Below are 23,222 nucleotides of genomic sequence, written 5' to 3' on the forward strand. Positions count from 1 at the left end.
AATGAACGTCCATCAGTTTTAAGAACGATTACAGACGTATTTAAGTATTCACACCCCAGATGAATACCTGTTGATTCTTTTTTCCCCCTTCTTTAGTAAAAACTGTGCTCCCTTTTCTTGACACATTTCCTGCTTCTTGGAATATTCCACAGCGTTTCCTCCTCTTCACATTTCTGATACACTAATTTTTCCATGTAGAATCAATAAAGTTCATTTAATTTCACCGAAGCACCGATTGAAACTAACGAAGGCTTAACTGCAGACAGAAAAATGATTTCCTTCGCCAGTCCTAGCTGAGTTTTAATCATTTGGGTTTCTAAAAATATAGCTTACCATTGGCGATTAGCTCCACATGTTCAATAAGAGGTGTGAATTATTGAAGCTAAGTCAATGGCTTCCTACCTATCACCATTATGGTGTCACTGGAAAGCTGTAGCAATATTGTGTTATTCTCTTGTTTGAGGTACTTTAAGATTAGGCTTTATTTTCTGACTTCTAAAAATGAGTCCCCGGTTCAAGCGAGAGGAAATAAAATTAGATGGCAGGGTTAGAGGATGGTCAATGAGTGCCTGATGTTTGCTTCTGCAGTGCCTGAAATACTCAGACTCGTGGAAAGAAGAGATTCATACTGTAAGAGTAAAAGGGACGTATAGAATATAGTGAGTACAAAATAGAAATAAAAAAAAAAAAAAACTTTTTTATGAAAAATATAAAGTAAATAAAACATTGAAGGATGGTTATGCAAATTCATCAAGGGTAGGGACATGCAATCTAGTGACTAGGAGTGTAATGGATCGATATGTCCATTGGTTAAGGAACTATCTAATCAAAACAATGGAAACTAAAACCACTGATCAACATCATTCATAAATCACATCTCAGGTCTTTTTATTTCTCTTTATGGTAATGAGAATTATTTTCATTTAAATGTCTGAAACAATTCAATAATCAATTGTCAAAACATCAAAATTACTTGGTATCTTTTTGTAGCTTCAGGTGTAATGTAACTAATTTATATTGCCTTAATTTAACCAAAGGGCACTGAATCGAATCAAAATCAAAAATGAATCATGGCAGATGTTGTGATATTGGCAAATAGCATATTGTTGAAGCACCGGTATCATATTATAAACTGCTGATTACACCTCTAGTAGTAACCAAACAACAGCCTGGTAGCAGCTGCCGTACCGCAAGCATTGCAACGTAGCACAGGGAGCTGATATATAACAATAAAAAGTAGTTACCGGCGGTAATGAAACTAACATCAACACAATGTATTATGAAGAAGTTTTTTTTGGTTAATGTATATGAAAGGCTACAAAAAGTAACTTGAATTTGATAACACATGATCATGCTAATTGCTCATTTCTTGCCACACATAAAGCGTGTATATTTAACTGGCACATTAGCGGTTAAATTAATCTGTCCCCACATAATTAAAATCTTTATTTTCTTCCAGAATAGTGTTTTTGTTGGTTTAGTTTCTTACCAGGGATTTAAAACTTAAGGTTAGCCACAGGTGCAGGAAAGTTGATGGTCTATAGATGTTGCAGGAGGTGAAGTAGGAATGTGCTGAGTTATTGCACAACGTGATTTATTTTTATTCTAACAAATTGTTATATCATGATTTTATTTGTTATTAACCATTAATAGCCTCTGTAAAAAAAAAAACAAAAACTCTTAATTCCATTATTTTTTTAAAGCCATTGAGAGCCATTGCAAAAGAGTCAAAGAGTCACATTAGGCTGGATGCCATAGGCATTAAAACAAGGAAAAATAATTGTTTTCACTGCCTTCATAAAAGCTGGGTAATTTTTTTTATTGTTTGCTTTACAATAGTCAGTCACCAGTTTATTCGGATTAATATTATTATTTGGACTACTTGAACCATACCACTGCAAAACAAAACTGAAGTGAGCAGGCTTTTTAAGAGCTGAAACAAGTACAGACTGCATGAAAACAGAAGGGGTACTGGAAAACTGCTGGTAGAAATCACGTGGGATGCTAGCTGAAATAAATCCTAAACAGTCCTATTCTCTCTGTGAGACAACCTGGTTCGGGACATGAGGAGGGAAAAGGGCTGCAGCAGATCTTAACTTTTATTTGGTCCTACAGAATCCACTCTGTGTGTTTTACACCACACTTGGACTGAATAGTGGCAATGTTTTAACCTTCGTGCGTTCTGGTATGTTGTCAATGTTATTTGATTGTAATAGAGATTCTGGTCAGCGGCCAAACTCATTTGTGGGCATAAATCATAAAGAGTAACTACTGATACCTCGGCATATTTGACTTGTATGATTTTACACTTTGATGTTCTGCAGGCGTTGGTCCGACATAGTGCTGCTCAAATGGAGTGTCAGCAGAAATGAGAGGCCATGGGAAAAAAGCTGGGCAAACAACATGATGAAGAAGGAAGCAGGAGGTTTTTGCTTCCCTACTAAGAGCAACACTTTATTTTTCCCTTTTTTCTAAAAAGCACATAAGCGTCTTGGTGGAAGAACAAGTGCCAATTAAAGGGAAAAAAATAAATAATGAAATAACAAGGCCCCGATGATGCTGGATCAACTAAAAATCATGCTTTTATGTAAAATGAGATTAAATAACTCACAGCTCAGCTGTCAGAACACATTGGGAGCAGCAAAATGAAAAATGCAGCTGGTGTACAGTTTTCATGGATCCTTTGTTTTGGTTCATAAAAAAGGGGCTTTGAAAGTTTACATTTAGGGAGGGTACGAAAAAAACAAAACCGAAACAATAAAACTCAATGACTGATGTGAATACATAGTGCCCAACACGATGGCTGTTTCCTTTTTTTCAGACATACATTACATACACACTCTCCGATCCCCTAAAGTTCAGCTCCAAGTGTATTGTAGATTGCAACCTCTTCACAGAAACATGAATTTGATCAATGATAAAAACCTCAACCACAATCTAAAAACCCTTTCAGACTTGAAGGAGAGTGAGGCATAAGTAGCCGGGGGCAGCGTAAAGGTTTAAGGTTTCTATCTACAGCTCGTGGCCAAAAGATGAATAGCAGATTGTTTGCACACACTTTATAACACCTGGAGGATTTAGGGAATGACAGCAAGGAAGGGAAGGACAAACAATTCAAGCTAGGATTGGATAATGACATCGCTACAATGTACATTTTAGGACATCCTCAGGTCTCAGAGTGAGGTATCAGGAAAAGCTCTGTCATTTTTCAGACCAAAAAGGACTCATGACTCAGCAAAGCCTACAACAAATGAGAAGGCCTCCCTTGTTAAAAAAAACACCATTAAATGACACGGACTCAGGCTTAAAAATAGAAGTCGTAAGACACAACGGCCTCAGTCCGTAAAACAGAACATAGTGTTTTATTTTGAAGAAACTGGAAGTACACATGATGACGTAAGTTGAAAAGCCATTCTTTCCCTTTATTTTTTAAAAGTCAAGATATATCAATGTATGTTTGATTAATAAATACATAGTTAAATGAAATGTTGATCTTAACCTTTAAAAACATATAGAAAATAACAGCTCTCAACTTACTATTGTATCCGAAGCAGCACGTATTGATAACGTCATTTGTATTTCTGGTTTCTTAAAAATACAGAATCGTGTTTTACATGCTGAGGCTGTTGAGTCCGCCGACTTTTATTTTGAAGCCTCAGGCCATGTCATTTGACGGAGGTTTTGCTGAGACGTAAGTTTATTTGGTCTGATAAATGACAGAGGTTTTCCTGATACCCGATACCTCACTCTGAGACCTGAGGATGTCCTAAAATGTATACCGTACAAAGTAGTAAAGTTCTATCTTATCTTAAGGAAGCCTTAGCTGTGATTGGCAGTAAATTAAATAATTATAGTGGCGAAACAAATTAAAATATGGCCCAAGTCCATCCATGGCCTTTTATTGTCATCTGCCAGTATAGTGAGATTTTGAGGGACAGCAGTGACCATGTAGCAGACCTCAGGGTTAAAAGTGCCACTGTTTCTGTACATCTACCAATAGTCGTCTATCACTCTGTTGTCATCGCTCAGTATTTCTATTCATATTGCTCAGAGTTTGTACAAAACCTGTTTCGACGTCCTGCGCGTAGAAGTGCAGCTGGTCGGTGATTTCGGTAACAAAGACATGTCTGTAGTTGGCCACACGCTCCTTCTCCTCTGACAGATGCACGACCTCCTCCACAGGCTTCTCCTCGTAGTTAGCCCAGACCTAAAACACACACAAGGAAGAGTCGAGAAAGAAACGTTAAGTGTTTGAAGTCTTACAATCAAAGTGCACGAGAAAAGATAAAAGGGATTTGATACAAATCAAAGCTGGTAGTAGTAGTTTGTTTACTGATTATTTTACATAAAAGGAACTTGATGCAATATACCAGAGTTAGTTCAAAGCTAACTTACATCAGCAGTTGGACAAACAATTTTGAAGAAGTGTGGTCAAATGGGCTGAAATGCTTTTGTTTCTATTTTTCTTTACCTTTAAGAAAGTAGTTCCCAAACTTTTTCAATTATGCCCCTTTTTATAAGAATAAAAAACTTTTAGTCTCACACCCCACCACCACCAAAAGGCAAAAATGTTTAAACATAATGGGTAAAAAATGCAACATTTATACAAAACGGTAAAAATTTGTTCAATTCTTTTTCAAAACAAATAAAAATAACATAAAATGTGCACCGACTTATTTAAGAACAGATACAAAAAAGGTGTTTGAGTGCAATGCTCTTTAATGCTTGAGCAAGGTCTTTCTCACATACCGCTCCCCTACCCCCTTCTTAGGGGGGGCACCCCCCCTTGTTCTCTATGGTCTGAAAACTACTGCTTTAATGACTTATAATAATTGTACATATTATAGTTGCTCCTGAATTTAATGAAAAGCAGCCATCCAAGCAATACTTCCAACCAACTCTGCAAATGGACCTTTAAGAGTAGAAAAAGAGGGCACGTTGAAATAAAAAGCATCCTGCCCTGGATTTTGGTAGTGTGCACAAATCTCCTGGGGCCAATCATATATTAAAGCCCATTTTAAAAAAAAATATCTGGGACTACCACAATGTTCTTTTCTCCTCGCATCACAGTGGCCACAATAAGTTCAATTTCCGAGTTAAATGTGGGCCATGCAGCGCTACAATAACATCATAAGCTTGTTGAATTGCATCGTCATTGAGGATCTTTCACACTAGCCTCTGCAGTTCATGTGTATGGATGTGGAAGGCAGGTTGCATCCTTTTCTAAGCCACATCAAGGTTAGCTCTCCTTCCACTCCCCAGGAGAAACAGAGGGCAGGAGGCTCATTAGGGAGAAGTGCTTCGCCTCGGGCCACATATCAAACTGCACTGATGTCACTAAGGGTGTGTGTGCGCCTGTGTGTGTGTGTTTACAAACGACAAGAGATGAGGTAGAAAAAGTGGGTGGACGTGAAGACTGGAATATGGCGAGTTTGTGTACAGATTCATGTAAGGTTATTGTACTAAGTACATGCAAAAAGGGTGAAAGGAAGCATATCACTTCCTGGAAGTTTAGTGTGCAGACAACATTTTACTGTTGAGTTCTGCAGGCTATTTAGAAAGTGTTTAGTTTGAAAGGTTAAAGAAAAAGTATGATGAAGCAGATGTTTTTTGTTGTTTTTTGCACAGTGATTTACACGCACACGCACACACACACAGTTAGTTCTTATCTTCTGAACTAATTTCACTCGCTACATTACAGTTTCCAAAAGGTGCTGAAAGCCATCTGCAAATCACTTCTCAAAACACCTGTTTCACTTTACTTTTAACATATAACCATCCACTCGTTCGTGCCAGTTTCTTGCCTTTTTTAGTGATGTTCTTTATTTATCTTTATATTTCTATGTAATGACAGTTCTGTATTATTTATTCTATTATTTTAGCCTGCCTGTAAAGTGTCTTTGAGTGTCTGAAAAAGTGCTAATTAGTAATATTATTAATTATGCTGTGTGCAGCATCTCAGATGATAAGCCTGTCTGTCTTATTTCAGTCTGACCACCTTTACCTTCATTCAGATGTTGGATTTGAACTCAAGCAGCTTCACAAAACCTCATTTACATTCAGTGGCTGTCATATGAGTCTGATTAGCTATTTGCATTTGAAAGCTTATAAACAGTTGTTCCTATTAAAGAGATGGATAATAGACAAGAGAGTTTCAGTGTTGTCATTTAGGATTACTTAATTATACACGATACCACTTTTGTTTTCTTTTTAAATAACACCATTACAGAAAGAGAATGCATTAGGATAATATTAGTGCGAGTGCAAAAGAGAAAAAAGGGAAAAAGGTCATTATTTAATATTAAGTAAAAAAAACTGTGAAAACAGTTCTAGTTCCAGCTAACAATAGTGTGGCTTTCATATAAAACGACCCTACATTAGTCCTCCCAGCAGCGCCATGAAAAGAAGGGAAAAAGGGAGTAAAGGAAGACTGAAAGCAAACTGGTAGAAATTCTGGGAATTGAGGTCGACGAAGGTTAATGAAGACTGAAAACTCAGCCACGCTCCGTAAACCCCAAGATCAACTGAGATTGTTCTATTTTTTTTGGACTGCATTAGTACAGGTATGAGTTTTATTACCATGGTAATACACAAAGAGTAAAAAGCGCTTATTGGATGAAGGCACACTCGCTATTGCTGGAAAGCATAGTGTGGTGATAAACACACTGCTTGCACTGCAATGGAGCTGACAAGACTTGCCTTTTAATCAAACCTGCAGCACCAATTAGGGATAACAAAGATTAGAGTGTCACCATTCATTAGCCTGGCGGCCATCACTGCTGCACTTTAAGGATGAGTAGGTATAGGCTCGAAGAGGGGCTGGACACAGCAAACAACCTCAAGACTGTAAGACGACCTCTAAATCTGCAGAGAGGGAAGCCCCTGGTTTCCTCATACACAGAAATATGCCTGTGATGACATGGTCATTCACAAAAGTGAGAAAGCATGAGGTCACAGTGACCTTGATCCTGGAGCACAAGAACTTTCACAGGTCATTGAGTGAGACAGAGCAGATGAGACAACAGCACTCCTTTGAGCTATTCCACAGATGAAACGATGAAACTATGATTTAAGAGCTTGACCTTTAGTCTCATTCTCGTAAATTTACCAAACGCATCTATGGAAGAAAATCTACAAATTTATGAATGTGGGGAAAATGCCTCAGGGACTACAAGAGAAAGTTAGAAAAAAAAGGCAGATAAAAAGGACATCCTGATCAATTCATATTACAAAGATCAAAAGTTGTTGGTACCTGCACAATAGGAACATTTTTTTGGTTCAAATCCCTAAAACATGTTTATATCTACACATGGAATAACGAGAACACATACACACACATAATGCCCAGGGCGGATGACCTTCCGTGAGCAGCCAACCATCCTTTTTGTTCCACTTCAATGCAGGGATGTGACTGCTGGTTCTGCTGCTGCTCTATGACTGCAGCCAGGCACCACAGCCACCAGGCCAGTAGACATAACCAGTGAAAGGCAAAAAGGCAACGAGCGGAGATGGGGAGAATATATGTTATTGGAAGGGGGGTTGGGGGGATGCAACAGGGCATTGAGCCTGGGTTGAAAAGACAACAAGGCCCAATAACTGAGACCAAGCGGAAAAAGATGGCAGGCTGGTGGCCTGACCTTCACAACTCTTGAATGACAAAACACACATGCATCCAAGTGACTGACAAGTGGGTCCAGAGGGGTAATGGGATGATGGGGGAAAGGTTGCTCAAGTACTGTAGATGGGAAGATACTATAATCACAGGGAAACAGCCGGAAATAGTGTTGATACGACTTAAAAGGCTTTGTGGATCAGTTTTTTTTTTTAAGGAAAATCCCACTGGTAACATACAGATATTATTACTGCGTTTAAAGTTTACAAATTACCTGAAGGATTGTTTTAGACTTAAAGCTACTAGGGACGATAACTTCATTTTTTTTTAAAAAAACTGTACCTGTATTTCATCCTAAAGGGACAATTCTGATGTTCGTTTACGAATTGAAAGTTGTTGACAAAACAATGGTGGATGTTGATAGTTTGGCTTTAACGGAAACACACAAATACAATAAACAAAGCAGGACAAACATGGCATCAAGTGAATCAGTTTAAAGAAAAAAAAACAAACAAATCAAGATAAGAATGAAGTAAAAACACTTCTTAAAGAAACTTTTCCACTTTGGTGTCTTCTTTGCATTCTTCGAAGGGACTCCAAAGGCCACATTGCAATGCACAAAACTTTTTCAAAAGTTCAAGTCACATGACCTTTTCTCAACAAACCCATTATTTTATTGTGGAGTCATTACATTTGTTAGCAGCAATTCCAACCTTAGTAAGTACATTTTCCCATTTTGCAGAAATCATATCTTCAATTTATTTATCTATGAGGCCTATACTATCTTTATTGCTTTTATAAAAATGTTAGTTATCATCCTCAGCAGCTTTAAACTGATAATTCCTTGATAAATTACATCAGAGTGATGTTAAGTGTGGACGCCAAAAGAGTAGAGCCCGTTTATCTATATGCCATCTATATAAAAAAATAACTGGCTAATGTATTTTAAAAGTGCCAGCCTCAAGAAGAAAGTAGCCATCAAGTTTCTCTGCAAAAGAAAGTAGAGACGGCTCATATTTACAGCCTGACGCAACAAATATCAGTGCAAAGAACATCAACTGGTTCTGCCTCAGATGTTAAAAAACACGATATATAACCCAATGCAGGATAATCTGAGTTTTTTTTTAGTTATTTGATCAAAGTGAGGAGGCTGTGAAAAGCCTGAGCAATGGTTCATAAATGGGAGTGCAGGTGGATGAAAACAGATAGATGGATGAATAAACACACAGCCAACATGGGGGTGTATGGGCAGTTTCGAAGACTGATTAAATGTGGCACTGTGTCAATTGTCGAATGTGTTTGGGTCTGTGAACTCCTCACACTCTGGGAAGACGCTCAAATTGTCAGCGGAGCATCTTTTGGGACAGATGTGAGGATTAAACATTTGTGACTTCAAATGCACAGATTGAAGTCTGAGCGCAAATGTTTGATTTTGATTTGAAGTGAAAAACATTAAAATGCTTCACTGATCAAAGAGACACCCAAAATAGAGTTTTGCTCAAAACAAAGGTCATCAGCAAACTCCCATATTCTCTTCACACACAATATTGAGCTACTTGCTACACACCATCCACTGTGTTTTAAGTGCAACATACCTCACAGGCTCAGGCCAAGAGTCTGTGCCATGAAGGCACCACTTACACGTCTCCCTCTTCTTACACGAGTTTAAGGATTTTGTAATTAACTCATCACCCTGTTACACTTGGAGAATCATTGAAATCTATAAGATAATGTTATTTATAAAATTACTCTTCTTGAATTAATTTGGCTTCTATTATAACCCTAATGAATCTCTTTTGGAGAGAATGGCTCATTAATTCAATCAAGGACATGTTTCTCTTTCACTGTATTCATGATCACTTCTTGTCTCGTCTTATTATTTATCCTCAAATCAAAAGGTTTCAAGCTATAGTTAAAATAAAAGGACAGCACTGTTTGGACCGTAGGTGGGCGAATTCACTCAAACAACAACAAACAGAGTCTGGGCTTTGTGGATTCAGAGAGCCTGCATATGATTATAATGCCTTAAATATTCATCATGCAAAAATTAGCACATTTCATAGCGTTACCATCGCATGTTAGAGAAGCTTCTGACTGGAGTGCAAAGTGAACATAAGCTACTCAAAAACTTGTGATTGTGTGTGTTAATGAGTGGGACAGGTTTGAGAAAGTGGACATTACGAGTTATTATAAACAGGAATGACAGCAGCAATCAGCCAAATCATGTCTGCCATAACAGTCATGTCTCCTCCTATTTTTCAAAAATGTCTACAAACATTATTATTTACCTTTTAAGTAAAAATAATTGTAATATATAATATAACATATATATAATATTTCTGCAGCTCAAACAATGTCTAGCTAAATATTTAGAGAAAACTCAGTTAAACTCACCACTATACGTCCAGCTAAGGATATGATGGGGAAAATTGTGACTTCTGCCAAGAGGGTCATATTTTCACCAGCGTTTAAATGTTGGTCTTTTACATTAAAAGGACTAAATGGATTTTGACAAACATTTCAAACAAAGATACATATTACGCCATGGCAGATTCCATTAAATTTGAGTGGATCGAGATCTATATAACGATTTCGGATCAGTTTAAAAAAATATAAAAACTACTTCAATGACCTTTTTTGAAATTTGACTCAGTTCCCCAATTACCCCATTAAATTTCATTCAGATCAGATCGCGAGTATTTGAGAAAAATGAGGGTATCAATACATTTGGACATACTGTATCAAAATGAATGTGGATAAGAATTTCTTCCAAGCCTTTAAAGTGTGAATAACCACATACCATGATCAGGATGTTGTTTGTGTAAATCATTTTGCTACATTTGAAATAAATTGTCCTACTTTGGGCTCTTCTGCTAATTTCAGTTTGAGTCAGAAGCCCTCAAAATACTTGGTGGAAAATGTGGCTGGTGTGATATTAATGGTTTATATTTTACAAACCAAAATAAAAAAATATTTAGTCACTCCTGAAGCTAAAAACAGAAAGAGGGTCCTGGCATGAAGCTTATTCTACCTGCTGCCTTGCTAAATAGTCACATTTTTAACAAGAGAAAACTGGAAAAATAATGAGAAAATGAGTTTAAAAAGATGAATGATTTGCTATCAATAAATACAAGCAGAGTTGTTTGAGTTCAGTAAATTTAACGTTATTAAGTTCTAAAAGAGAGAAAAACAACCTCAACAAATGAAAATGCATTAAACTACTCACCATGAGACCATTTCATGGCATACACAACACTAAAGTGCTGAAAACGAAGCTCCTCTCGCTGGTAAGTGCAAATGTTCCTTTTTCAATTTCACCCTATCAAGCCTTTATGACTCACTGCCAGTAACTAATGTGATGAAAGGTTGGGCCGCGGTAAAATCTCCAACTTGTTAACGATACAACACAGCTTGACTGAGTGACAGGCCGGCTGCCAGAATCTCACACTGATTTATGGACTATTTTAGAGTTCATTCGAGGTGCAATGATCACAATTTATGTGACTCTACAGGAGCGACTCCACTTTTTATCGTAACCTCAGCTCCAATGGGACCACTTCCCTCTGAAAAAATTACTGCGTAGATGTGGAATGGGCATTATGGCGATTGACAGGTGTAGGAGCTTCCCCAAAAGCTATTGAACATAGAAGTGAAAAAAAAAAAAAAAAAAAACCAGTCCCTGGTCTATAAACACCTTCCTTACAAGGTTAACAGGGTCTATTGATGGGACATTAACCTTGATGGCTCATCTTGTCAATGTGGTGTACATAAGAACGGCTGTAGAGACGAAACCCCCCTTCCCTACTGTCCTACTATTCAGAAACAACAAAAGGCAGCATTGCATTGTAAACCACGCGTACCTGGTTACGCGCACACAAAATTACGTATGAGCAGGACTGTGGCCTTGGGAAGAATTGGTCCAGGTTGAGCTACAGTGCGTTTGTGACAACATTCCTGTCATACTACGCTAACACAATACGACTGCTTATGGGCCTTCAAGGCCACACGAGTACGCAGGGTAACAAAACATGTCAAGCTCACATGGGCCGGTTTGACAAGCTGTAAAAACTGTAGCCACACAACCCTGGATATCATGTTTAGAGAAGCTATGGGTTTATCCCATCATATACAATCACATCCAAAGGACACAGGAAGGCACAGGTAAAATGAGGCAGCAGTGAAAAGATAAGGAGGTCGAGGTCATCCTTTCAACAAGTTTGAATATCAACACATCTCATGTTCATTCAATCAGAAAACTATATAGCAGATTGGTTTCCCATGCAGGGGTTTATAGAGAACCATTATTTTGCTTGTTTTTGACGCCCCCCTGCTTCGTAACTGTAATGTGTAGCTCATGAGCATACATCAACAACAGAATTCTATAAAACGCGTTGGGACTCCTGGAATAAAGTTGATAACAGCTGGAAAAGTTTTTATTTTGTGTCAGGAAAAACTTATTTTGTGAAAAATCAAAAAGCCACGTACCATTTCTGCACACGAGCAATCATGATGCACTAAAACTATAATCATGAAAAGAAAGAAGAAAAAATGCTGTAGCAGATTACCTTGTGCTTTTCTTTCCTTTGAAAACTTCTTCTGTCCTTTAGTCTAAATATTTGTAGTCTAAAATAAATTTTGTTTAAACTTTTGGCAGCATCAAGTAAAAAAATCTGAATAAAAAAAACATGTTTAGGGTAGCTTTAATAATTGGTATGATCTTGATTAAATACAATTTAGTTGAAGAAATAAGCTTTAACTCTGCACTTTAACATCTTAAGCTACTTTCTTAATGCTTCCCAGAGAAAAATGAATTGAATACCGTAACTACTGAAATACATTTAAAACTCATCTTCATCAAAAGACTTTGCAGGCCAAAGATATTGACGCTGCACAAGCTGTCGCTGTCAATAACTATAAAAGAGATGAGCATTGAAACCTATTCAATACGTCCCAAACAGAACCAGGCAGACGGAAAAGCCAGAGAAGGATGGAGGGATTTGGTTACTTAGCAGATAAATTATGCATTAAAACTGCACAGGTGGTGTGGGACAGGGTTTTTAGGTGAAGTGAGGGAACCGAGCAGCTGGGGAATTCACAAGGAAACATGAGTGAAGGAGGAAGAGGGAAAAGGAGAGAGAAAGAGATACTCCCAAGCTTCATATCACAGCCAACAGATGTTCTACCTTCAAAGAGGCAGCAGGCAGGCAGCAAGGCTACTCAACTTCGGCTTACACTGCTAATATGAACCCTACTTATGGTGCCTCCCACACACAAATACACATGGACTCATACGCAGCAGTCAAGGACTGTCAAGCAACCTAAGGCTATCATGGTGGCAAATTGATACCATTTTATATTTACGTTTGTGTGTGTGTACGGAGTGGGTCAGCTGACATTGTACTATTAGCAAATAGGGAAACCTACAGTTGAAAGAGAGTTTGGTGGTATAAACATAATAACCCAAGGTGGTAAGAGGGGCGTAGCGTTGCCATAGAAACAGACCTTGTCGGTCCATATGTACTCAGTAAGGGCCACACGCGTGAAAAGCTACACCTGTGCAACTGTACTCCTGGGAGCCAGTCTTCTCAGCTGGTGAGGAAACCCAGACAGCTTAGGGAATGGTCCAGCCACAACTAAAAGATGACACGCGCGCAAGCACACACACTGCAAAATATACACATCGTCCCTGGAGGTTACCACTCCTGCATATGGAGCCTGATGTCAAATAGGCCTTTATTTTTAACTCAAGCAGCAAATGGGGTGAAGTAAACGTCAGAGATGCTTTGCTACAAGATGCTATTGCAGGAACTACCCTAACTATGATGCTAATCTTCTTACGAGATGGTGTTAATTGGAGCATCCACGTTACTGGAACCTTTCCACATCATCAGCAGGGAAATGATTCTATTTGAGGTGTTGAAAAGATGATTAAGCCACACAAAATCAGAAGAACAGGCAAATCCAGGTAAGAAACACACAATTAAAGTCCAATACCTGTACAAGGGCCCATTTATTTCCAAAGGCTGGACTCCTTGTCCATTCTAAATATTTAAGTAATCTAACATACCAACACTTTGCACAGTCTTACAAAAAATAAACCAAGATATAATGAGGTTAAGCAGAAGGCTATAATTACTTTTTAAAAGAGTTTTTTCTTAATTTGCATCGCCTCTGTGAAGAAGCCAAATTAACACGTCAGTCTCTTGGTCCCCGTCTCAATTTTGGTCATTATCGCAATCACATGAAAAGTTCTAAAGATTAATCACAGTGTACTAATTAAAATATTTAAAGATTCACATGAGGGTTTTTCTGTGATCACAGCAGATATAAATGTTTATTTTTTTTCACTGTCTTCTTTGAGATGTAAAGACAAGATTAAAGGAAGATTAAATTTATTAGTAAAACTAACCCACACTTCTCATACATTTACACAAAATATTTAGACTTTTTAGGCATTAGACCTGATTCTAACCATACATAACCCAGTCAGCCTGGTAAGAACTGAAGTAGACTTTGTAAACATTTTGTCAAGTCACCCTGACTCAATTTACCAGAAACACCGGCCGTCATGAGAATTTATTCAGTATTTTTCACAAGTATTTAAAGATGTAGGGTGTTAAACGCAAAAGAGACACGTTCTAAATATCAAATGCCAAGATCTCAAAAGCAAACACAAATATCAACATATTCACAAGTTGTTTCAAGTGCATCCAGGGAGTACAATCAGATAACCTTGTAAATACATTGTGTTTGCAAGAAAGGTACAAAAGCTCGTCACATTGAATGCAACTGTCTGAAAATGTAGCATCAAGGGATCTGTTGATAACCAAATAGGGACTTTACCTCTTTAGACTTCCAGAGCATCCAGTTAGTGGTCATCCCATAGCACTGCCGTGGTAAAATAGTGACTTTGTATGATGATGGTTTAAGTACATTAAACATTGTTCACTAAATGTCTTATTCTATTATATCTCATATTTGTCTTACCAAATCTGTTCTGACCTCAAGCTAGTTTTCTCTAGGTATCAGTTAAAAAACTAGCAAGTTTGCAGGTCAAAAAAGTGACCTCAAAATGCTATTGTCTGCAGTGCATGTTGGTCAATTCATCCCGTCTGTGCAGTTTCTTTTAATAACCTCCTCCTCGAAACATTTATGAGCTCTACAGACTTATTGTCTCTGCGCCTGATCAGTGAAAATTATAGGCTACCTTAAAAGAAGTAGGACGAGACGAGAAAAACATAAATATAAAGTGAAGCGATTAGGGAAAATAACTACCTTAACATTGCAATGTATAAGTATGCAATTAAAAGGCAATTAATCACCTTTTTAATTAACGGTCATGTCGGTCCTGTTTTGCCAAGAAGTTGCCATGACAACAGGATTTGCACAGGGTGGCACAGTTGCTCCGTTTTCTTTTTTCCTCAGTAAAAGAATCCAGATTGTTTCTGGTGGGGATTAAGGGTGGGGAGGAAATGGAGGATCGCAGAGACTGACAGAGAGGTTAATGTGGAACTGGCAGTGGTTACAAACCACAGTGCAGTAGAAACATGAGAAAACTGAAGAGCAACAGATTGTGTGTGGGAGAGAATGGACTAAAGGAAATTGAAGATATTTGTAAGAATATGATATGAGAAGTAGAGCCTATAAGGAAGCCGCTACATCATGTTTCAGTTCCCTTTCACGGAGAGATGAGCCTAAAGTTGATATTTACTTTTGGCAACGTTTCTGTTTCTGACCCAGAAAATAGCCAGTAGAGTGGTTTTATAAAAAAAAATGCAACGTACATGAAATGAACAAAAAAAAAAAAAAAAATGTTTCCAGTTTTTTTAAATCTAATGTTTATGTCTCATTTAGTAATTAGTAAATGGGTACGTGGCAAATTCCCAGAATACACTGCTAAGGGTGGAGGGAAAATAAGTCAAGTGGCTTGGCTGATAGCTTGCAATGCAGTGCAGCAATAAAATACTCTACGGATGAGCAGGCACAGCTCCACCAGTTGCATTGGGTAGTACAAAGCAGGAAACTCCTTGCTATAATAGATTTACAGCCAGCTTCTGAGCGGGAATGAGAGGACAGTTCTCCATTGCTAACGGTATTTACAAGAAAACAGGACAGCTGGATGACAGACTGTTGTCACCTGGCTGAAATAAAGAATATAAGCTCAGGGAGAGAAATCATCGCTGCAACCACTCAAGATATGATCTTCCCACGGACAGACCACTAATAAGTACTTAAGTAATAAACTTGATATCTGCAACCCACAAAAGAACAGTAGTGAAAAAATCTGACCACCTACTACCAGATTAATTTAGCTGGGAGTCAAAAGTTAATGACATTTATCCAAAGCAAATGTTTGGTGAAATGTTTGCCAAGAAGTCAACAGCAACAGACTGTACAACTAAGAATTATTTTTAAACCAATATACTTAAATAAAAATATTAAAATATCTTGGAACCTAAAACCAAAACTACTTTTCAGTGACACATTGGACCTTGTAGCGGTTAACATACCGGCTCTAAACTGCTGTTTTAAACTTGCTGTCACACATCATTAGAGCAAGTACATGAGGACAGAATGCAAACTACTAGACGTATCATTTCATCACTGTTCACATCAATTACACCAACTAGCGGTGGCACTTGAAGGTATTACAGTGGCACAGACACTAAAAAGGTTTATAAATCATGGTGTCAATGCAAAAGCCAGTTGTCATAGGGCATAACAATATCACATTACAGATGAGATCAACGGCCACTCGAACTTTTAAACACAAATAATAGAAGTTGTGTATGAGTAAACTAAGTATTTAAAAGAAACAAGAACAAAAACATGCTGTTTTAGCGAAAATCAACCTATTTACTTGCATGTTTATGTAACCGTCTCAGCCCAAAGGCAACAGAGAGTGAGAGCAAAAGAAAAGAGTTTTGTAATAAAGGCACAAAAAACACACTTCCAAAACAAGTGGAATGGTTCAATTCTCATGGTTTAGAGTGCGTTTTCTGCAGGCGAGCCAGCCAGGAGTCTAGAGAGGTAAAAGTGGATTGACCTAAATTACAAGGGGACACTTAGGAACTCAAGAAGACTCTTCAATGTGGATCTTCACAAAATACTGTATGTCATGATAGTTTAAAAGACCAGACAAGCAGAGCAAGAATTCTATTCTATTCTATTGACAGAGCAAGAATTCTATTCTATTCTATTGACAGAGCAAGAATTCTATTCTATTCTATTCTATTGACAGAGCAAGAATTCTATTCTATTCTATTGACAGAGCAAGAATTCTATTCTATTCTATTGACAGAGCAAGAATTCTATTCTGTGCAATCCTGTCGAGAACTCCCGGTAAATCATCACATTTGTCAAGTAAGGAAGACATTCACCAAAGAGTCACTTAAACAGTGGATTTTTTGTTTGTTTTCAATTTACATTAACATGATTGATCAAATATAATAAGATCTGAAAATAGTGGTCTGGGAACATGTTTACAGGTGGCAGTCAACAACTTCCCAGCATGATTTATGTACAATACATCTTTTTAGCTCAAGTGCATTTCAATCAAGCACAATCATTTAGAGATCTAACAAACATGTTGAATGATTCGCCATTCCTAACAAAGCAATTGGCACTACATTATGTATATTTTCTTAAGATAATGATATACAGTATTTTTCATGAATAGCCCCGACTCTACCTCTAGAAATCATTAAATTGATGCTCTAAAAGATGATTAGGAAACATACTTTACATTCTGTGTACAGTGGGAAAGTGTCACAGGGCATGTGAGGTAAAGGGAGAATAATACATAGTTCAGATTGGGCAAAGTGTAATAGGGGGAAGAATAATATGGGGGTTAGAAAAACAAAGACGCTGAATTAAAGATGAGACGGAACAGAAAATGATAGTGATAATGGTTTGTAGTGTGTAAGGTACTGAGGCAAGAGCAAATGACTGAAAGGCAAAAACAGATGGGCAGTTGAAGAAAGAGAAAAGAAAATAGACGACAGTGGGGGAGTGCTTATGTGATGAATAGAGCAAAAGAATAAGCAAATAAAATTAGGGCTGGAATTGGCAGCTTAGATGAAAGTGGTCTGCTAATGTGAAGAGAAATTCGTATTTGGGAAGGTAATAAAGAAAACTGATGAGGCATTGGCATCCACAGGCCATACTGTAAGCATGGTCTTATTTCTGAGTGATTATTTTTAAGGAAAATGAGGGTAAGACTTCCTGGTACATTGACACGAGAAGAATAACTATAAAATAGTAGATCTAATGTGTTACGCAACCCATCACATGAATGAACATTAGATGGTCAGTCTAAAGCCAAATAATACAACGTTGTTACTAATTTATGTAAGAAATGACTTTAGCATCATTTATATCAACTTTTAGCTTTCAGACATATGCAATATCCCTTTGTATGTGGGCATCACTAGTTTGGAGATTTCAGCCAAACATTTTAGCATTTAGCTACGTGTCATTCAGTTCTTTGGACATTATGACGTTATTGCTAAGGCGGTCGGGAAAATTACAGTAGCTGAATTTTGGGTTGGGTTGGGGGAAAGAATTCAAGCTCTACTTGGGAAACAGAAATGGCGGTGATCACTATTAGCCATCTTACTACAGATCCATGCATGCCTATCCAACTGAACAAGAAAGACACCTTGAAATGGGTAAGTCTACGTTACATCTGTTACGGCTGGTGCCTCCTGGCCTCTCAGCCTGCCCTTCCTCTCCTCTCCTAACACACCTGGCTCACATCAGTAATCAGGTAGGAGAGGGAGGAGGAGCTGTATAAAGGGCTGAGAGGACCAGAAAGCGGGAGGCACAACAACTGACCAGCAGCAGACATGTGGGGAGCGTTCTGCTGCTCCTCACTGAAGATGTTTGTAAGTTTGTTGTTTTAGTTTGGACTGGAGATTTCTGGTAGTCCTGTTTTCGTGTTCTGGTAGTTTTAGTCTTTCGTATGTTTTTGTAGTTTAGAGGGTGGACGCTGGGACGACGGCCCTGTATAGGGTTGGCCCACTGTCCTCCCTACTTTTGTTTAGTTTGGCCAGGATCTCCAGTCCCTTTTAGTTTGTTCTGTTGGTACTTTTAGAATTTTGTTAATAAATACTTTTGATAATCGTTGAGGTTCTGTGTGGCGTCTTGTTTATGTTGGTGCCCCTCAAGCCTTGACATGCCATCCCAGAGGGGGTCGTAACATAAATTGGGTGTTTGTCCGGGATCACTTTTGGGGGGCCCTCGTCTCAAGTGGGTTACCCTCCCAAAAGTGACATTTGGATTCGTGTTGATGGGTGCAGTATTCCATCCCTGGCTTTGTGTATGTGGTAAATTGTGCTGCAGTGGCATTATATGTTTAGTTCGTTATAGTGCACTGCAGTACTCTGTTTAATTTATCACATGGTTCGTAGTTTGTGGCACAACATTTTTGGTTTTAGTTCAGCTTGGTGCTGGTTATGTTGCTTTGCCACTTTGGGTTCGTCGTTTGCCAGTATTTTGCATCATCACTTCTGTAAGATAAATCTTTGCTTTGTGTTTTGGGATTTTGGCCATAACACTTTCGTGAAGCACTGATTTATTTCATTTCCGGATCTTTCGTTTGTGTGCATTAATTTGGCACACATTGTTTTGGACGCCTGAGTTTAGTTTTGTCGTGTTGTGTTCTATTATTGTCTGGTTACTCACCCTTTGTTTTGTTTTTCAGGTGATTTTAAGTAGGTGTGTTACGTCACCTGAAATAGTTTGTGAATGTGGAAGCAGGGCTCCCCATTCACAATTTTAAGGGTGGGGGTGTTATGGCTGGTGCCTCCTGGCCTCTCAGCCTGCCCTTCCTCTCCTCTCCTAACACACCTGGCTCACATCAGTAATCAGGTAGGAGAGGGAGGAGGAGCTGTATAAAGGGCTGAGAGGACCAGAAAGCGGGAGGCACAACAACTGACCAGCAGCAGACATGTGGGGAGCGTTCTGCTGCTCCTCACTGGAGATGTTTGTAAGTTTGTTGTTTTAGTTTGGACTGGAGATTTCTGGTAGTCCTGTTTTCGTGTTCTGGTAGTTTTAGTCTTTCGTATGTTTTTGTAGTTTAGAGGGTGGACGCTGGGACGACGGCCCTGTATAGGGTTGGCCCAGTGTCCTCCCTACTTTTGTTTAGTTTGGCCAGGATCTCCAGTCCCTTTTAGTTTGTTCTGTTGGTACTTTTAGAATTTTGTTAATAAATACTTTTGATAATCGTTGAGGTTCTGTGTGGCGTCTTGTTTGTGTTGCGGCCCCTCAAGCCTTGAATAACATCCTAGAGGGGGTCGTAACACATCAGAGGCCTTTAACCTTATCAAGCTAGTTGGGGTTACGTGAAAGGAACACTTACTTGAGTCATCATCACCATGTGACAGTTTGTCAAACATGTCGACCTCAACAATCGTGCCTTTAAAGTGTTATTTTATTGCATATGCAGATACTAGTAAAGGTTATAAATAATAGTCTTTCAGATGAGCCGTCTGTCACTTGGATTGCATGTCACTTCAAACCTGTTTACCAAGGTCAAAGGTTTCTAATGTAAGTAATGCATGTCATAATCCTTTTAGTGCTCATGAGTCCAATGACAACAAGGTGTCAGATTACTGCCTGGAAACTAGTATAAAAAAATTAAAAGCAGAATTCATTAAGCAGAGCAAGGTTTGAAGCTCCCAACCGGAGAAGAGAACATTTTAAAGGTGCCCTCAAGAAACAAATATTTAGCAATTCATTAGACAGCTGCAAAAAGCATCTCTGTGAAACAGAGAAGGATGGGGGGGAGGGGGGGTGTTTGCTACCGACCCATATTAAATGGAGTTAAGTGTGGCTTGGAGCAGGAGACTTAAAAATGTGTGCGTAAATGGCTTGTGCCGCATTTTTTGCATGACAGTACAACATTTCCTTCACTCATGATGAAACACAGAAGATTAGAGAAAACACCTGAAGCAGTGCGACAACAGGACGACATAATGTCTTTACCAGAGCTACTTGATGATCACATAAATACATCAGTTATTGCAATAAAAGGAAAAAACTCAACACTACAGCAATCTCATGAAGGAGCAATTATTCCTTTAACATTATGGAAATATAGGGCTTACCATTTAAAATATATATAAAAAGTACAAAAAAAAGCTACAATCAAGCATTTACAAAATCTCTAAAACAAATCTTCACTTTGTCAGATATTGGCAGTTACTGTATCTATATCAGTGACCCTGATCATAGTACCATGATCATTCAAACTATAAAGATTGGAAGAACATTATGTGGCCATTATTATAGTACGGTAGGTCAATTTTACAAATGAGTGACAGGATTTTTTTAAAACTGATTTAGAATCAGGACGGTTTATTGATCCAAATCCTCTCCAAAATTGAATGGAATCTGCCATGGTGAAAGGACTATGTTTGATTAAAACTTAGCATAATCTGTTATGTACTTTTGACCTAATCTTAATAGACAAACAATGAAATAAACACCAGTGAAAATATTACCTCCTAGGTAATAAAAAAAACATAAAATCAAGCTCTGCAGAGGTCAGGTATGATTGTGTTGGAACACTCAAAAAACCCACTGGCCAAAGTCCGAGATGTTTTTTACATTAATTATAATCTGCAGAGATGCATTTGAAGCAAAGGACAAAAGTGAAGAGACTGCATGACATAAATTAAAATGGAGGTTGCAAAAGGCAAATGGACAAATGGGGGTGGAGTAGACCACGTGTTAATCACCCATAATAGAACACTGTCATACTACATCATCTACTCCAACATCTCTGCTCCTGTTGCGCTTTTTCGGCCCACCCCCATTTATTTGGCCTCAGAGCTTTATCCCCAGAGCTAATGGAAAGGGTGATATTGGGGACAACAGGAGCAGAGGCCGTCCAGTTATTTCTGCACTGATGAGCCAAAGTAAGCCGCAAACCTGCCCCTGAGGACCTCTGCTAAAAGCCCGTGAGAATCCTTTGCATGACTGAAGCATGACTGAAGAACAGAAACATTCAGTGGCAAGGACACACAAGCTAATGCAAAGGCTCAGATGCACAGAGTCATATACATAAGGGAGACTCTGCATAGAGGCATGGGTAAAAGTATTATGACGACAAGAAGTTTTAGAGATACCTCAACACTGATAATGACTGAGGAGGAATTTAAGGATGGCTGCTTTGGTCTCCAAAAATAATGTTTTGCAATGAGCATGCAACCCATTTCATTATAATGAAAGCCACATCACCAAACCAATTGCACGCACAAAGAGAATAATGAAAGTGCTGCTTAGAACGAGCTCACTTCCTGTTTATCTGCTTGACCAAGTAGAATCATTTGTATGAGTGTGTGTGTCATTTTCAGGACTGGCTTAATGTCCATGGGGCTGGCTGTATTTTTTAAAATTACATTTCTAAAGGCAGTGCCCAATCCTGGAAATCATGTAAATGTATAATTTAGCAAACAAGAGTGCTGAGACACGTGTGTGTGTGTGTGTGTGTGTGTGTGTACCTGGGTTTGCTGGTGACTGTGCGACCTGTGTCAGGTGGAGATTGAGGCAGATAGAGATGGAACTGAAGGTATGTGTGTGATTGGACGGGACTGAGAGCAAAGCTGACAGACTGCTGAACTTGCAGTTTGCGTTTGAGAAAAAAAGATGAAGTCTGGTGAAAAGAGAGCGACAGAGAGAAAGAGAGCTGGGAGTTGGGGTATAAATAAGGCATATATCCCTCCACTGATCTCTTTTTGTCTTTATGTCTCTTTGCCTCGAGGCACGCAGGGTCCGACTTTCTGACTAAAGTGGGGGAGTTGTCCCCAGAGTGTGCATGTGTGTCTTCAACGTCTGTCTGCATGTGCTTAAGGAGTGTTGGAGTAAGCAGGCTGGAGATGGGGAGAGCATGGGAGTGCACCCGTGTCACGCCTCCCTCTATTTGCATTAGAGTTTGTGTGTGAGCGGATGTGTACACAGCACACTGAGAATTGTATTATGTAATCTTTTAGCCATATGAGGGAAAAACCCTCCGTCAGCTCTTTCCCTTTGTGCGGCGGTTTATTTTGTGCATGCAGTGCGGATAAGAAAGATGAAGGCAGGGAGGAAGACGCGCACACAAGAATGGGTGCACAAACATCATGGCGTACTAAACAAACAGAAAAGAAATGGCATGCAGGAGTATACGAATACATATGACACAATTCATGCTCATCTGAAAGCAGAGACACAATGCTGAAACACAGACCGATGCCGGTGAATTACGAGTGCATATAATGGAATGTACTGTCCTCTCCATCTTTTCCAGGGATGGAAGGTCTCACACGGGTCACCTCTCCCATTGTGACCACCCTGCAGGCAATAATGTCCTCTTGCTGTGATCCCACTGTCCTTTCACACTTGCCAACAAACCCGGCAACCTCCATCTTGCTTGTGTATCCACACACTTGCAGTCAGGCCAAATGTTGTCTCTTAAGGAAACAAAAGGTGAGCTGCTGATCTGAAAGGTGACATCCTCAGAGAAGCTTTAAAACAGCTGCATTGTGCTTTCTCCATTAAAAAAAGTTAATTGCTAAAAAACAACAACCAGGAAGCTATGTTAGCCTGTGAGCTAATAAAAAGATTT

The 23,222-nt window shown here is 38.7% G+C and overlaps 1 protein-coding gene across 1 annotated transcript in view; it reads right to left on the bottom strand.

Annotated features, from left to right (window-relative positions):
• Nucleotides 1-23,222, bottom strand: part of snd1 (staphylococcal nuclease and tudor domain containing 1) — a 242,094-nt gene that overhangs the window by 52,935 nt on the left and 165,937 nt on the right. The window contains exon 18 of the mRNA XM_028451498.1: nucleotides 4,066-4,207. Coding sequence (XP_028307299.1) covers nucleotides 4,066-4,207 — 142 coding nt within the window. The remainder of the gene's footprint in view (nucleotides 1-4,065; nucleotides 4,208-23,222) is intronic.

Source organism: Gouania willdenowi, chromosome 6 (assembly GCF_900634775.1).
Source record: "Gouania willdenowi chromosome 6, fGouWil2.1, whole genome shotgun sequence".
Classification (NCBI taxonomy): Eukaryota; Metazoa; Chordata; class Actinopteri; order Blenniiformes; family Gobiesocidae; genus Gouania; species Gouania willdenowi.